Genomic DNA, 17,057 nt, shown 5'->3' with positions numbered 1-17,057 from the left:
TCTTCCTTCTTCCTTCTTCCTCTTTTCTTCCTTTTCCTTATTTTCCTTTCTCGAGGGATAAGAAGAAAAGAAGAGGAGAAGAAGAAAGAAAGGAATAGAGGAGAAAGAAGAAACTTTGACACGAGGGGGGGGGGTACCGATACCCCCTCCCCGATAACATTATTTTCCCATGTATATGTATGTTGTGTCGTTGTCGATATAACGAGGGTGTCGAGGATCGCCGAGGGGTCGAGGGTCGGGAACTAGGGTAGAGGGTCGAGGGTCGTTAAGGGGTCAAGGGTCGAAGGTTTCAGGGTCGAGGGTTCCTATAGTGTCAAAGTATTGAAGAAATCCAATAGCTTGTGGGCGTCGATGCCCACGTCGATGCCCACGTCACTTGTGGGACATAGATGTACTGTTCAACGCCGACCCCCTCCCGATAGCTTCAACACGTGGGGGGGGGTCGATATTACCCCCTCCTAACTTGAAGCATTCTCGAGGCCACCCCCTAACCCTTGAAGCGTTGTCGAGGCCACCCCAAACCCTAGAGAAGCAGCGTCGAGGCCACTAATATGATTCCTTATTGTGATTAGCTAGCTAGTTCTATGTTTGCCACTAATATATCCATATCTGTCATGTTTGAATAATAATTGCCATGTTGTAAATATTTGTAGAAACTATGGACACCCCCCGAGACGAAGCACAAGAAGCGTTGTTGAGGGACATAATCGCAGAAGGAAGTGATGCCCTCTCCTCGATGTTTCTCAACGACAACGATGGTCTGGAAGGAGAGGGTGAAGAAGCAGTTGGCCCTCTCCTCATTGATTTACATGGCTCCGATGACCCAATGCCGGTGCAAGAAGGAGAGGGTGAAGAAGTAGACCGTGAGGACGGCTCCGGTGATCACCAAACCGAGTCCGGCCAGGTATATATATTAGTTAAGCCTGTGCTGACTAGCTAATTGATGCATTCATTGTTTTGGTATGTACACATATTAATTAACTCTCGTCTTTGTTCTTTTTTCTAGCCCTCTGGATCGAGCACAACTTCGCTAAAGAGACGAGGCCCGAAGAAAAAGTTGAGCTCGGATGAAAAGTTTGAGATCATACAAATCGCGCGCGACGGCCAACCGATTGAACCCTACCGGACAAAGAAGGCATTTGTTGCTCAGTGTGGGGTTCTGGTTAGGGACAAGATCCCGATCAGCATCCAGCAATGGTATAAGCCTAAGAACGAAGACCCTGAGGTGTCTTATGTCAATGAGATGCAGAAAGAGAATCTTTGGACTGAGCTGAAGTCAAATTTCACCCTACCGCCGGAGGATGATCCGGAGAAGCCAGTTAGAGAGCCATTAATCAAGTCTTTTGCTCTGAGGAAGATGGCAGACCTATTCAGGAATTGGAAGAAAGACCTCAATAGGTATGTCGAAAAAAATGAGACACCAGAATTCATTGGCAAATATGAGAAGATCAGAGATGACTGGCCCGCATTTGTGGCCCACAAGACATCGGAAAAGAGTAAAAAAATGTCGGCGACAAACAAGAGAAATGCTGAGAAGAAGAAGCTTCACCATCGCACGGGGTCAGGTGGCTACCTCGTAGCCCAGCCTAAGTGGGCCAAGGCTGAGAATGATCTGCTTGATAAAGGGATCGAACCAGAGACAATGAACTGGCCAAAACGTTGCCGGACTTGGTTCTTTGGGGCCGGCGGATCCTTGGACCCTATAACAGGAAAGTGCATTTGGACGGAGGAACAATTGGACATACCAGTCAAGAAGCTTCAGCAATATATCGAAGCAGCGCAGCAAGGGACGTTCGTTCCAGACAGGGAGAAGGACGAGCTCACAATGGCCCTCGGCAATCCTGAGCACCCTGGACGGACACGAGGCACGCCAGGCTCCGTTTTGTGGAAGGCTGGATTTCCGGACACAGGGGGTTACAAAACCCACGAGAGGAGGAAGAAACTGGAGCAGAGCCAACTGCAGTCGCTGCATGAAAGGGTAATGGGGCTAGAGGAACGAGAAGCAGATCGCAGCAAACGACCTGCCGAAGCTTCCCTCGAAGCTACCCCGCCATCTCAGCGGAAAAGCAGCGTGGCTTCCACCGAGCTACTTCAGCCAGAGCATGCCTTGACGGCTCCTGCCAGCTATCCCGTGGATGCTATCACGGATGCTGAAAATTGCCACCTTATGGCGCAATGGAGCAATTTGAAGGTCAAGGCGGCTGTTGGCTCTGTTTATCCTACTAAACCCGACTCAACTTTTCACTGCCGGCCGATTCCAGAAGGATATGCTAAGGTGATGGTCGATGAAATAATGGAGGGATTTGAGGACCTCCGGCTTGACCACCCTACCGGTGAAGGGGAGTATCGGCTGGGTTCTGCTCTGAAGACTCCATGCCTATGGCGGAAGGATCTCATCAACCTTCCGAACTGGACGCCTCCGCCTCCTCCTCCTCCTCCGGCGAGTCAGGGCACTCCGCCTCCTCCACCGGCGAGTGACGATCAGGGCACTCGGCCCGCTCCTTCTCCGGCGCGTGGCGGCACTCCGCCTCCTTCTCCGCCTGCGCCGGCGCGCCCGAGCAGCCAGCCTCCTCCTTCTCCGCCTCGTCAGCAAGGGCGGAAGAGACCCGCTGCCGCTCCGGCTTCTACGGCGCGTCGCAGTCCTTCTCCTCCACCTCGTAAGCAAGGAAAGAAGACATCCGCTCCGTCTACTCTGCCGGCGTCTAGCAGTACAGCCAAAGGTGGGAGGAGATACAGATTCGGTCCTTCTCTGAAGACTCCAAAGAAGTTACCGTACGAGAGGAGCGAGGAGGAAAACGCGAAGATCGCGCAGACCGAAGTGGATGACTGGTTTCAAGGGTTGAAAGCAAAGAGACATCCACCTCCGGAGGAGAAGGTAGATCCGGTGAAAGGGAAGCGCACTCTGGCTGCCCTGACAAAACCACCCAAGTCTCCGCCGAAAGGCAACTATGAGCACATTATTGGAAAGGCATTTGCCGAAGCGGAGAGGTCGGGAAGTACTAAAAGTGATCAAAGGATGAAAGAACGACGAGCTGGGAAACAAATTGCCCAGCTCGGCGAACAAGCGAAGCAATCGTGCCCCCCGCTCAAGGTGCCTGCTAGCGACATCGTCGATCCGAGGATGGTGCCCGGTTATGGCAATCCTGCAAATTACCTGCCCGACGATGTACATTATGATATCTTGGAGGTGCAGATACAAAGATACGAGTACGGGAAGCCTCTCGTCAAAGATGAAAGTTCTCTATCAACGATGATGCGAAGATTGCATGATTGGTACATGAAAACCTGCAAAGAGTCTGAGGGGAGGAATACTTTGTATATGAGAGTTAAAAAGGAGCATGACCTCCTTGGAATTGAACTGTTGCCTATTCCATTTGAGGAGTTCTATCAGTTTTTCAATCAATTGGCCATCGATAAAGCAACGGTCACCTCCTACTGTCTGTAAGTAGTACTACTTCCGTCATTAAGTCTCTCTATATAACTCAGCCCTTTCATTTGCATGTATTTATAATTATCCTCACTATATTATGCAGATTGAAGATCGCCGAATTGAAGAAAAGACAAGTGGGAAATATTGGGTTCATTAACACGTATCTCATAGATGCAACTGAGGTTCAATATCGTGCCCAAGAAATCGAGGCCAACTTGCTACGATCGTTGGAAATAAATGAACACAAAGATATAATACTCTTTCCTTACAACTTCAAGTGAGTGTTACTGTCTTGTGGCATATTCGGTTTCCTTATTAGTCCAGGTTATAGTAATGTAATATTGATGAGTTATGCATGTGTGCGCAGCTACCACTATATTCTCCTAGAGATTAAGCTTGAGAAGGGAGTAGTAACTGTCTTAGACTCCAAGCGAAAAGATCCCAAGGAGTATGCGGACATGACTGAAATGCTCGAGAAGTAAGTTAAATCGATCATTATCCACCATATCATCAACTTTGTTCATTTCTGATATCAAGTAATTGTTTTCTTTGTATGGCAGGGCTTGGAAAAAATTCACCAAAAAAGCTCCGGGACTACCGAAGAAGCTGCAATTTAGGCACCCGAAAGTAAGTACTATATAGTAGCATATTCCAGGCATCTCCTAGTGATTCAAGTGCTAGTTTCATCAATACCATTTAGCATGCTTGCTAATTATCAGTTTGATTGACCTCTATTTCTTGTAAAGTGGTTGTGGCAGGAACAAGGGAATGATTTCTGTGGATACTACATTTGCGAGTCCATCCGCCACACGACCTGTGAGCGGGGCTACTCCGACAAACAATATGAAGTGCGTAAATAACAATATTCACAATTTTATTTTATTACCATCATTTGTGTTGAGTTTCATTCATTCATATATATATATATATATGTATTGACCCCCTTCTTAAAATTAGATGTTTCGGATGCGGGATGAACTCCTAGCACCAGATCGCATGCGAGCAATTCAAGAGGAATTGGCGGCATTCTTTCTTGACCACGTGATCGCTGAAGACGGAGAATACTATGTGGAGCGTCCGTATTTTAGGAGATTATATATTTGTAAAAGATAATTATTGTATATATGTAGCCGGTAGTGTCAGATAGATATACGAGAACTTGTTTGTTCGACCAATCTCTCGGAGAAGGAGAGGTGGTCGATATCACTTCTCTCTGTATGCATATATGTTCATGACAATCTTCTGTTTGCTTACTAGCTAGCTAGCGTGTCTAGCTAGTCCTCTCTATACGTATGTATGTATGGTACGTAGCGTCGACCAAGCACGGACAAAAGAGAGGACACTTCTCTCTATTAATTAGCTAGCTATAGCACAATATATGAAACACCTAAATTAACCCCCCAAAACCCCCCAACCCCCCCCCATTTTCAAAAAAAAACAAAAACCCCAGCCACAGAAATGCTGACGCGTGGATGCCTATTGGTCCCGGTTGGTACCACCAACCGGGACCAAAGGCCCTCCTGCCTGGGCTCAGCGACAGGCCACGTGGAGGCCCATCTGTCCCGGTTCTGGATTGAACCGGGACTAAAGGGTCAGGGCATTAGTACCGAACCTTTAGTCCCGGTTCATGAACCGGGACTAAAGGCCCTCACCAACCGGGACTGTAGGCCCTTTTTCTACTAGTGCACTAAAATAAGCACATGATCAAAATGGCTTAAAGAAACAAGGGGAGATCGAACTTAATACCCACAAGTGCCTCGATTGCTAGAGAGCATGCTTATAACAGCCATAACTGATCATCATAGCCCTGCGCCAGCTAAGTGTCTCTTTTTGATCCAGCGGGCGGGGCGATGCGGGCGGGGCGACGAGGACGAGGGAGGGGATGCGAGTGCGGGCTGGGGAGCGGCTAGGTCATCTCCACGCGGGCTGGCGCCTTTTATACCACGTGCGAGTGAAATGATGAAAATGCCCCCGGCGGGGCAGGCTATTTACGCGCGGTGGCACGAACGGGGTGAAACTGTTCATTGCAGCAGTAACTATTTTTTATCCGACGGACGAGGTCATTCTAGGGCTCGATCCGATGGCTCAGATTGCATCAAGCGCTTCAATCCAACGACCAAGAAGCCCAAATCGCTGAGGAAGCGGGAGAGTGACTGGAATCCTTATTTCGCCCCATACAGTAGCCGAAGCAGAGGAGCGGGAGGAAGATGGAGCTCACCGAGGGAGGTTGTAGCAGAGGCAGTACTCAGTGGGTGCCGGGGTTGCGCCTGAACACCGTCCAACCGGCGCAAAACTGCAACAAAGAACAGATCCACAAACTGTGAGATTTGGGTAAAAACAAACTTAGCAGAAGAATGCAATGGGTGGAACTCAAACGATAAATTATATGGACTAATTGACAAAATAATTGTTTTGCATATATTTCTTAAGCCCAACATCCCAAAAAATAGATAAGTTCAGTCTGCCAAGCAGATAAATTAATCTAGACAGGTAAGTTTAGCATCCCAAGCACAAGGGACAAAAAGTAGAAGCAAGCAGATAAAGCAAGGAAAGGAACAAAAGCAACAATCCTAGGCCCTACCAAGAGGGAAAAGGCACACATACTTATACTCTGGTAAAAACAAGCGAGAAGCAGACGACCTCCTCTCCCTATCCGTCTTGCAGCGACCCACACAACCCAGCACGCAAAATCCCAACTATACCCTCAGCGGGCTCTGAGAATTACAGGCGGTGACATCCTAGTTTGACACTATTTCAATCTACATTGCTCAATTTTGATTCGACAACCGAGGTCATCCGGGAGCAACAATTTTGATTCGACCGGCACCCTTTAGTACTACTACTGCGCCTCTCTCTTCAATACACATAGTGACACACCAACACCTTGACTATGCTCTAGCTATCACAGTGGTTTACAAATTCCAGATTTGTATTCAAACAAATGAACTATATAATGAGTCATGATGGGTGGGTGAGCCTTGCTACTGTTCGGTTGTAATCAGTCATGAATAGTGAAAAAAGAATTCTTGTCACATAAACATCTAAATAGAACACACCAAACCATTTTTTTAAATATGGATCGGCTTCATGCACAAAGTATTCACAGTGCACCATCAACTGAACTAAAATCTTTTATCCATCTATTTTTTAAAGAAGGGAAAGACTAATCGCTATATAACATCTTCCATGATAGCAGAACTGGAAAAGGAGTTAAGAGATAAGAGCGGAGTTGGGGATGGATGTAGTTCATGGGTGGGGTCAGGGGGCAAGGCAAGGAATATGTATACCTTTGGACAGGACAAAGACGGCAAGGTCACTGGCGCCGACAGCCTCTTCTGTCAGTACAGCATGCGCCGTGGCCTTTGATGACATATAAACCTAGCTTGGATGCCGAAGAATCAATTCGTCGAACATCTAACCTGTAAGAACCCACAAAGAGTACACAGATTTGAGAAGCTTGCTGACTACACTTTCTGCGGAAAAAATGAAGGAATCAATCTTATTATTATTGTTGCATATTTTTTAGGAACACATGAGCGGTGCTGCACACTTGCTTGAAATATTGATAACATATCTCCAGTCCAAAAAAGAGGCATTTTTCTTTCAAAAGCATATACTACTGCAGGCTGCAACAACTCCTATATCATGTATGATGTCGATCTGAGTGCCAATGCAAAGATAATGAATTCAGGAATGGATTGAATTAGCATTCCTTATCTGAAAAAGGACTGAATTAGCTTCCTTTATATCTCAAAAAGGACTGAATTAGATTCCTTTCCTAAATTAGACAACTACATCAAGGTGATACAAATACAATTGAACCACCACCAGTTAATTTAGTAATCACTCCTATCAACCCAAGCTATGCATGCCTGACAAACACTAACCTGCACAGCACTTCACACTAACCTTCACAGCACTCAGAACCTCCTAAGGTAGATGTGCAGGGGGTAGGAAGAGGGGGTGGAGCTCACCACGAGATTAACTTCAGAATGCGGTATGAAATAAACACATGGCAGAAGCTCTAGCAAGTCATTGTAATTGATGAAGCTAATGCACATCATGCCAAGGAGATAAAGAAATATGTTAACAAATGTGAATGCAGAAATATGTTGGAAGGCTCATTTGTCATTGATATTGGATAGAACCAGGGGTTCAAATACCAGCACGACGACCTCCTCCTTGGACAGGCAGTGCAGGCGCTCGTCGTAGTTCTCGCAGCCGCCGAAGAGCCCGCCTCACATCCTCCCCAGCATCACTCCTCCCTCCTCCTCCTTCTCCCGTCCTCCTTGCCCTTGCCCTTGGCCTCCACTGATCTGGAGAGGCGACCTCCGACGAGGCTTGTGGCGCCCCCATCCTCCCCGGTGCGGTTGACCCGCGGCGCCCACGCCTCCGGCAACCGCGGCACGGATCCACGGAGATGACCTAGGTTTAGGTGGAGGGCGCCATGGCAGAGGCGTGGCTGCACCACGAGCAGGCGCGGCGGGTGCGCAAGCGAGCGGCGGCGGCGGGGCAGGGAGGGGGCGCGGAAGGGAGAGAGAGAGGCGGGCGCGGGAGGGAGAGAGGGAGGCGAGCGGGCTGGAGGGGGAGGGTAATTAGCCCTGAGTGCTCTATAGGATACTCGCCGGGGAGCTCCTGGTCGTCGGGCTGCGCGGCGGCCACCGCGGCCCCCTCCTACCGGCGGCGGAGGCGGCGCACGACCCAGGGCCGGGGCGGGGCGTTCGGGTTTGGGCGGCGCCAGATCGGAGGGGCGGAAGGAGGACGCCGGGCGAAGGTGGGGAAGGAGGAGATGGAGGCGCCTGTGGGGAGGAGGAGGCGGCGCGAGCGGGAGAGGAGCCGGCCGGAGGGGTGGATGGAGGAGGCCGGGCGGCGGCGGGGAAGAAGGAGGCCGGGCGGTGGTGGGGAAGGAGGAGAGGAGGCGCGCGGGAGGGGAGAGGAGGCGCGCGGGAGGGGGAGGGGAGCCGGCTAGGGTTGCCTCCACGGGAGCCGGCGCCTTTTATACCACGTGCGAGTGAAATGACGAAAATGCCCCCGGCGGGCAGGGTATTTACGCGCGGTGGCACGAACGGGGTGAAACTGTTCATTGCAGCAGTAACTTTTTTTTATCCGACGGACGCGGTCATTCCAGGGCTTGATCCGACGGCCCAGATTGCATCAAGCCGCCAGATCCAACGGCCAGGAAGTCCAAATCGCTGAGGAAGCGGGAGGATAGTTGTCATTCTTATTTCTCGATTTCGAAGCTGTAAGTTCTTTTTTTTAGGCAATTTTGAAGCTGTAAGTTGAGGCAGCAAACTAGTCGAGCCATATGGCCCGTATCGCCTAGCCCGGGCCAAGTTTCACTTTCATACCAGCCCGGCCCAGCAGCTCCCTTCAACCTCAAACCCGCTTGAACCTCCGGCTCCACTCGCCGTCGCCGCCGCCGCCCACCGACGACGAAGGGATGGGGACGTCCGTGCAGGTGATGCCGCTGAGCGGGGCGTACGGGGAAGGTCCCCTTTGCTATCTGCTCGCCGTCGACGGCTTCCGTTTCCTCCTCGACTGCGGCTGGACCGACCACTGCGACCCCGCCCTCCTCCAGCCCCTCGCCAGGTAGGTACCCCCACCTCCCTCAACCACCCCGTCCCCGCCGCGGGCTTGCTTCCCTTCGATTTGGTTGCCTCCGTGCCGCCGCGCGTGTGTGCTGGTGGCGTGGTTGCCTGCCTCACCGGGCGCACGCCACCTGCTCGGCGAATTGGGCCAACTAGACCGAGGCATCCCCATCTTTAGCTTGTGCTAATCAGTAGCATCAATAGACAACCTTGTGCCTGTACTCAGGCTGTTATACACCTAAAAGGAAAAATTAGCGGAGAATTCTGTCTTGTTCGTTTCCCTGGGCTGCTGACACGAACCTACATGGATATAGTAGCAACTGTTTCTACAGATTCACAGTCAAATGCAATTTTTCCCTGGATTTTAAATATATATGCCCACAGATGGCGAAATGGTGTTGTTAGACTGCTTCTGTTGCTCGATTTTTTACGCAGATTTTGACTTGTTTCTTCCAGACGTATTTGGTACTTTTGCTTATGAAGATAAGCATGTTTTGTATCTTTCAGGGTTGCGCCAACAATAGATGCTGTTCTTCTGTCTCATCCTGACATGATGCATCTAGGAGCTTTGCCCTATGCTATAAAACATCTTGGATTATCTGCACCAGTATACGCAACAGAACCTGTGTTTAGGCTTGGCCTTTTAACCATGTATGATTATTTTCTATCTCGATGGGTAAGCTTCCTCAGCCCATTGTTGTAATTTGTAACCACGCATGCATATTCAGTTGTCAATATCCTCCTTGCTGCAGACAGCATTTTCACTTATCGCTCTTCGTCGTTTATCGAGGACTCTTACCATTTTTATTTTCTCTTGCAGCAAGTTGCAGACTTTGACTTGTTTTCTTTGGATGATATTGATGCCGCGTTCCAGAATGTTGTGAGACTGAAATATTCACAAAATCACCTTCTTAACGGTCAGTGAGACTGTTGATGTACACCACTTTAGTATGTTCAGTTGTATGCCCTCAATAACCGTTTCTCAGCAGATAAAGGTGAAGGAATAGTTATTGCGCCACATGTGTCGGGCCATCTTTTGGGGGGTACAGTATGGAAGATAACAAAAGATGGAGAGGATGTCGTCTATGCTGTTGACTTTAACCACCGAAAAGAGAGGTTAGATCCTTTATTGTGTCTGCCCTATACGGCCAGCTGTTTTGCTTAAGAAATACACTAATGTGCTCTTTTCAGGCATTTGAATGGTACTACCCTTGGATCTTTTGTACGGCCAGCTGTTTTGATTACTGATGCTTACAATGCCTTGAACAATCAGGTCTACAAAAGGCAGCAGGATCAAGATTTCATTGGTATATCACTGGACTAGCTACCAATAAGTGTTCTCTTGCATTAGATATGTTATTCTCCCCCACCCCCCTCCGTCCTTGTCAGCTTGAGCTACCAGCTCATGATGAAGTGCAAATTGTTATTATTGTTACACTAGAAATTAAGAAGATGCACTGATATATATTATTTTATTTTCCAAATTTGCAACATTTGGGATTTTCTTTTTTACTTTTAATTCATGGTGAAGTTCCATGTTCAGATATGATGAACAACTTAAAATTGTTATTTCACTTGCATTGTATGTCAAAACCTCTTGGTTGAAGCGTCAACTTTTCTATACAGATTCAATGTTGAAAGTTCTATCAAGTGGCGGTAGCGTATTACTGCCTGTTGACACAGCTGGTAGAGTGCTAGAACTTCTTTTAATAATGGAGCAGGTGACATCTTGATTGTATTATTATTTCTCCTTTTCCCTGTTATGTTAATGATGTGCTAAACTTTTATCTTGATACGTTGCAGTACTGGGCTCAACGACATTTGGACTATCCTATCTATTTTCTGACAAATGTTTCTACTAGTACTGTTGATTTTGTCAAGAGTTTTCTTGAATGGATGAGTGATTCGATCTCAAAGTCTTTTGAACACACTAGAGATAATGCCTTCTTATTAAGGTATAACGATTGCCATGTAATGAACATGCTTCCGCTCTCTTGCTCCTAGCATAGTCACACTTATTTGTGTCACTTTTGGGTTGTTCTGTTCTTAGAATACTATTATTGCAGCCATCTTAACTGTGCTGCACTTCAGTTTTAAGATGTTTTACGTCTATTTAACTTTATGTTTAAGAATCATCAAAAGAGCTTTCTTAGGTTATGTACAGTTGTCCACATAATTCTTTTGTTTGATTGGTAATAATAACTATTCTCCTTCCGCTGTTGCAGACATGTCTCACTGATAATTAACAAAGAAGAGCTAGAGAAACTGGGAGATGCTCCAAAGGTTGGAGTAACAATATATATGTTTGCCATACTTTTGGAATCTTGAACTTAACAAATATTTTGCAGGTGGTTCTAGCATCCATGTCAAGTTTGGAGGTTGGCTTTTCTCATGACATTTTTGTTGAGATGGCAAATGAAGCTAAAAATCTAGTGCTTTTTACTGAGAAGGGTCAGGTACGTCCATGTGTGCAGCCTCTTCAAATGGGTCACACTTCTCTTCACTCTTCACATGTTTTCAGTAGCTTGCCACCTTAAATAAATTGCCATAAGAACTGTGGAGCTTTGAAGGTATAAATGACTAGATGCCTTGTGAACACTTAATGAAACTTTCGATATGTAAAGAGCATGAGCCGAAGCCTGAAGGTGTTTTTGTGAATTAATAATTGCTGAATTTATCTCTTATTACTGGTGGAAAAGTATAAAGCCTCATTTCCATAAAATTTACCATTATAGCTGTGTCATGTCCCATAGATTTGAGCGCGAAGACTAATGGGAAACATCTAAGTTTAGTACAGAATTCTCGCATTGTATGTATGTATTTACAGACATCTGATTACAAAATATTCCCCTTCCAGTTTGGGACACTTGCTCGCATGCTTCAAGTGGATCCACCCCCCAAAGCCGTAAAAGTCACTATGAGCAAGCGAGTTCCTTTAGTTGGTGATGAGCTGAAAGCTTATGAAGAGGAACAAGAACGGATAAAAAAGGAAGAAGTGCTAAAGGCTAGCATCAGCAAGGAGAAGGAGCTAAAGGCTTCTCATGAATCAAATGCAAAGGCTTCTGACCCCATGGTTGTTGATGCAAGCTCGTCTCGTAAATCATCCAATGGTATAAGATGGCCACACATTTTTGCGGCACTTACGTTGGCTATTTTACCTGATCCATTACATTTGCAATTGCATAGTACAGTTTTAAATATTATGTGTCTCCTGATAACCAGTTCTAATTCTCCTAAAGACTGTCTGTGACTGTTTTTATGACTATTCTACTTCTGTTCCTTTTCTTCTTATCTTGTATGTTGACTTGATGTAGTTCAATAACTCTGTTCCATTCTTGTTTACTATACTGAAAAATCAAATTGATTGTAACACATCTGTTGTTTCACTTCCATCTGTTTTCCCCAAACTTATCCTGTGTTTAAAGTCTTTTACTATCTGATCCTGATGTAATATGTTGTAGGAGTATGTAGCTAACTGCGCTTCTTTACTTTCTGCTTCCATCAGCTGGCTCACATGTTGGCGGGAGTGTGGATATTCTAATTGATGGATTTGTCTCTCCGGTGACCAGCATCGCTCCAATGTTTCCTTTCTTTGAAAATACTGCTGACTGGGATGACTTCGGCGAGGTTATCAATCCTGATGATTATATGATGAAACAAGATGAAATGGATAGTAATATGATGCTCGTAAGTTCGATTATGCGCTTGCTGTTCCTTTTGGCCACTCAAGAAGCTATAATTGTTAAGTGGAAAACGCAGGAAACTTCCTTGCCATCTTCAGGGGTGCTATATTTTTTTTACTTAAGGTGAAATAGTCTTATAGTTTCATGTACTCTATATTACTAAGGGCATGTTTTCTTTCAGGGTGCTGGAGATGGCATGGATGGTAAGCTCGATGAGAGCTCAGCACGCCTTCTTCTTGATTCAGCACCGTCAAAAGTTATTTCCAACGAGATGACTGTAAGTTCTCCTGTCTCTTTTTTTAGGTCTCTGCATCTATATCAAAGTTATAGGCTTATAGCTGTATGTTTACCCAAACTGAACTTCCACATCTGTTTACATAATATATTGCCATCTTCCAGGTGCAAGTGAAGTGCTCATTGGCATATATGGACTTTGAAGGTCGGTCCGATGGACGTTCCGTAAAATCAGTTATTGCTCATGTGGCCCCACTGAAACTCGTACGTTTCCTTAGTTAGAATATTGTATCTTATAATATACATGGCTTTGATTTTTCAGTTTTGACTTACTTGCTCCCTTCTTTGTTTGCCCATGCCTTTTGTCCTTTTCATGGTTAAAGATAGTTCTGAATTCTCTCCAAGCCCATGTTCTGAAGCACTTGCATTATTGAATCCAAAACTAGTTAGATCATGTGAATCTAGCGTTGCGTATTTATCCACTTGAAGGTGGATGTGCCACCATAGACTTTGTGTAGATACTCTGGCTATTCTTGTTTTGGTTTACTATGTGTGATATCAGTGACCTCCTGCAGTTGCAGTGCTTGTGGCCAATACTTTCTCTGTATGTGGAAATCTGTAGCACACTCTAAACCTCTTCTCATTTTTTTCCAGGTTTTGGTGCATGGATCAGCAGAAGCTACTGAACATTTAAAAATGCATTGTGCAAAAAACTCTGACTTGCATGTTTATGCTCCTCAGATAGAAGAAACAATTGATGTAACATCAGATTTATGTGCTTACAAGGTTAGGTTGTTAACTGAAAAACTCTTTCGTAGCAGAGCTCTACTTAGGAGATCATGAAAGCAAGATCATCCTCAGATACTGGTGTATTTCTTACATCTGAAGTCAATGCACCCACCATCACGATGCTCCATATTAGTGAATATAATAGCCATTGCCAATTACTAAGTCATTGCACCATCGCGGCACTCACAATTAGTCAGCAACAAGAATTTTCTATATGCCATTATTTATTTAAGCTAGGGAGGCTTGTGGAACCTTGCAACCAATCATATATGCATATGATATACACAGACTTGCTAATTTTGTAATTTCTGTGCTATTATGAAATTTCAGGTACAACTTTCTGAGAAGTTAATGAGCAATGTCATTTCTAAGAAGGTATGAGCTATATTTGATTCCCTTAGTGTTAATTTATTTTTATCTCTCTATTGATATTAAAGTCATATTGATGTAGAGATTATGCCATCATATACATTTGATATAAGTAAAGCACCAATCTAATGGTACTAGTTCTCTCTTGGAATAACTTAGCTCCTAAAGTACTCAGAGCCCATTCAGATCTCCATAATTAGCAAACAAAAAGAAAATGGTAGAACTTCTTTTGCTGTTCAAAATGAAAAACCAAAAAATTAACAAAAAAAGTGTTGTTGCTTCCAACCAGGCAGCCCATTCATTCCATTTCCAAACTAGTCACCAACCATAAGAATAAATAATGTTAAACCAGTTGAATTTGCTCATCAACCCTTAGCCATCCATGCAAAATCTTGGCTAGTAACCACGGGAAACCACCTGGTCTCAGTCTTCAGCCACATTTACTTGCTTTGAGTTTGTTGAAAGAAAGCACTGGCTCTGACACCATCATTTTCTGCAGTTGGGTGAGCATGAAATTGCATGGGTTGATTCAGGGGTTGGAAAGGTGGATGAGAAGCTCACTTTGCTACCCCCCTCATCAACTCCAGCAGCCCACAAGTCAGTTCTTGTGGGTGATCTGAAATTGGCCGATTTCAAGCAATTCCTAGCAAATAAAGGTTTACAGGTAGGTCTCTCTTTTTCTATTTTGAACTTATGCTATTGCATCCCTTAGTCATCCTATCCTTCACGTTTTGGCTTTAGAATGTGCATCAAACGGATATCTCTGGTTATATACTTGAGACAGAAATCTAATGCTAAGAAATTCCTTCCAGGTTGAGTTTGCTGGGGGTGCTCTACGGTGTGGGGAGTACATCACCGTGCGCAAGATTGGCGATTCTAACCAAAAGGTAACTATAACTACTGTGCATTTAGCAGCAATTTCAACCAATCAGTTTTTTTTGTTGCCAAACTTTGGTCGGCACAGTCCTTCAACTACGGAATGCTACGCTGGAACATACCATAGATCAAGCATGATAAACTGCCTTTCAATTTATGCTGCCTTGGTTCATGTATGATTCTTGTTGGTGTGCCCGTGACACGCATGATTGTGCATTGCAGGGTAGCACGGGTTCTCAGCAGATTGTGGTCGAGGGTCCGCTGTGCGAGGACTACTACAAGATCCGCGAGCTCCTTTATTCACAATTCTTCTTGTTGTAGAGGTCAAGCGCTGCACCATTGTTGTGTTGTACAAACCGACTGGTGAATAGACAAGTGGAAACTGCCTCGCTAACGTAAATTAATCCTGGGGATGCCAGCTGTACCTTTTCTTATTGAACACCTTGTCCATCGCTAACGTCATTTGCGTATTCATCTTTCAGTTCATTGAGTTCATATTTCTGTGGTATGTGTGTTGCCACCTGCGACCGCGAGTAGTTGACTTCATAATGAGATTGTTTTTTTATCGTTGTAATACGTAATGAAGGGGGAAAACTAAATTATGTAGGGAAACAGAGCATGTTTCATTACGGCAGTATGTTCATGTTTCGAGCCAATGCTTGAACTTTCAACCTTTTTTAACTTTTCTTTTTGCGGGATTATCTTCCAACTTGTTAACCAGTGAACTTCTAGGGTTTAATGGAGCAAAGCTTGCTTGCATTTTTTTTTTTGGCATCATCGGTTGAGAACAAACCTTGCAGGACCGAAATAGGCACAAGTTCATGTTGAACCAAGCATCCAAAACTGAAAGAACAAAAAATTCTATAGATCGACGATAAAAGCGTGTTGTGGGCTTGTGGCCATAGAGATGGATGTATAATTTGTCCTTGTTTCTTATTAGAATACTTCCTTTGTTCCTAAATATAAATCTCTTTATATATTTCAATATGGACCACATACGGAGCAAAATGAGTGAATCTATACTCTAATATGTCTATATACATCTGTATGTAGTTTATATTGAAATATCTAAAAAGACTTATATTTAGGAATGGAGGGAGTATTTCGTAACACTAGCACAAATGTAGTTTAGATCTGGTTGTAAACGAGACAATTCAGGACCAATCCTTGGATGCATATTTTTATAGAAGAAACTCTTAAGCACCACTGACACTCCATGGCTCGAGCCCTGGTGAGCTAGCTAGCTTCCATGCTATCCTAGCCAACAGGATGACACTGTGTTCTCATCTGGTTGTAAACAAATTAGGAAAACAGGATGACACTGTGTTCTCATCTGGTTGTAAACAAATCAGGAAAAGAAGAAGGAAGAACCCACTGTAGTCAAATTTCTCCAACACATGGCATGAAAGTGCCTCGTTCAGGCAACTTCCAGACACACGGCTCATCGGAGATCGACGGCGACTCTGGTCTGCAGCAGCATGGCCTCAAAGGACCAGAGTCGTTCACAGATCTGAATATGAATTTTTGCTACTTTGAATAAATAATGCAATTTTGTTCTTGTAATCTTAAGTCCAAAATCCGCAAAAATAAAATAAACCCTCAAGTCCAAACGCCAAACTTGTTCTTACCCTTGTCTAAAATGTATATGCTCAAGTCAACGCCACATGGTCCTGACATGTGGGGTCATCCTGTAAAATCAAATGTTTGACGTAAAGTTCTGTAAAAATATAATATAGACTTACTTGTTAAAAATACAATACAAACTTATTAGATGGTGTAAGAGAGTTAGAAAATTAGCACTACCACATCTTTTCTTTCTCCTCACGCAAGGCGAATAGGGAAAGATGGGTGAGGTAGGACTTCACATCAGAAATACTCGGTTGCCTTGAAGTTCTAGTAGAAAAGTTTCGAGCCCGGAGCACGAAGCATCAAAAGATGAATAAGAGTCATATGGTGATATGACCGACAAAAGATTGCCTACCGGTTGAAACTCACATCATATGAGATGCTACCATCCATGGGTGTGAATGAGATCAGGGTCTTGAATCACTCACTTTCAATTATGAGAGATATTGATTTGAGTGGGAG

The 17,057-nt window shown here is 45.0% G+C and overlaps 1 protein-coding gene across 1 annotated transcript; it reads left to right on the top strand.

The window, feature by feature from the left end:
• The first annotated feature begins 8,733 nt into the window (after positions 1-8,733).
• On the top strand, positions 8,734-15,464 carry LOC123113814 (cleavage and polyadenylation specificity factor subunit 2). Its single transcript, XM_044535127.1, has 18 exons — positions 8,734-9,019; positions 9,526-9,694; positions 9,839-9,935; positions 10,008-10,134; positions 10,210-10,325; positions 10,645-10,739; positions 10,822-10,973; positions 11,244-11,301; positions 11,367-11,474; positions 11,876-12,128; positions 12,524-12,705; positions 12,883-12,978; positions 13,101-13,199; positions 13,590-13,721; positions 14,055-14,099; positions 14,593-14,757; positions 14,906-14,980; positions 15,192-15,464. Exons 1-18 carry the CDS (start codon positions 8,871-8,873, stop codon positions 15,288-15,290), a joined length of 2,217 nt encoding a protein of 738 aa, XP_044391062.1. The 5' UTR covers positions 8,734-8,870; the 3' UTR covers positions 15,291-15,464.
• The last annotated feature ends 1,593 nt before the right edge of the window (positions 15,465-17,057 follow it).

The sequence above is a fragment of the Triticum aestivum genome, chromosome 5B, assembly GCF_018294505.1.
Source record: "Triticum aestivum cultivar Chinese Spring chromosome 5B, IWGSC CS RefSeq v2.1, whole genome shotgun sequence".
NCBI lineage: Eukaryota > Viridiplantae > Streptophyta > Magnoliopsida > Poales > Poaceae > Triticum > Triticum aestivum.
Note: the sequence above shows the minus strand (reverse complement) of the source record. Positions and strands in the feature narration are given on the sequence as shown.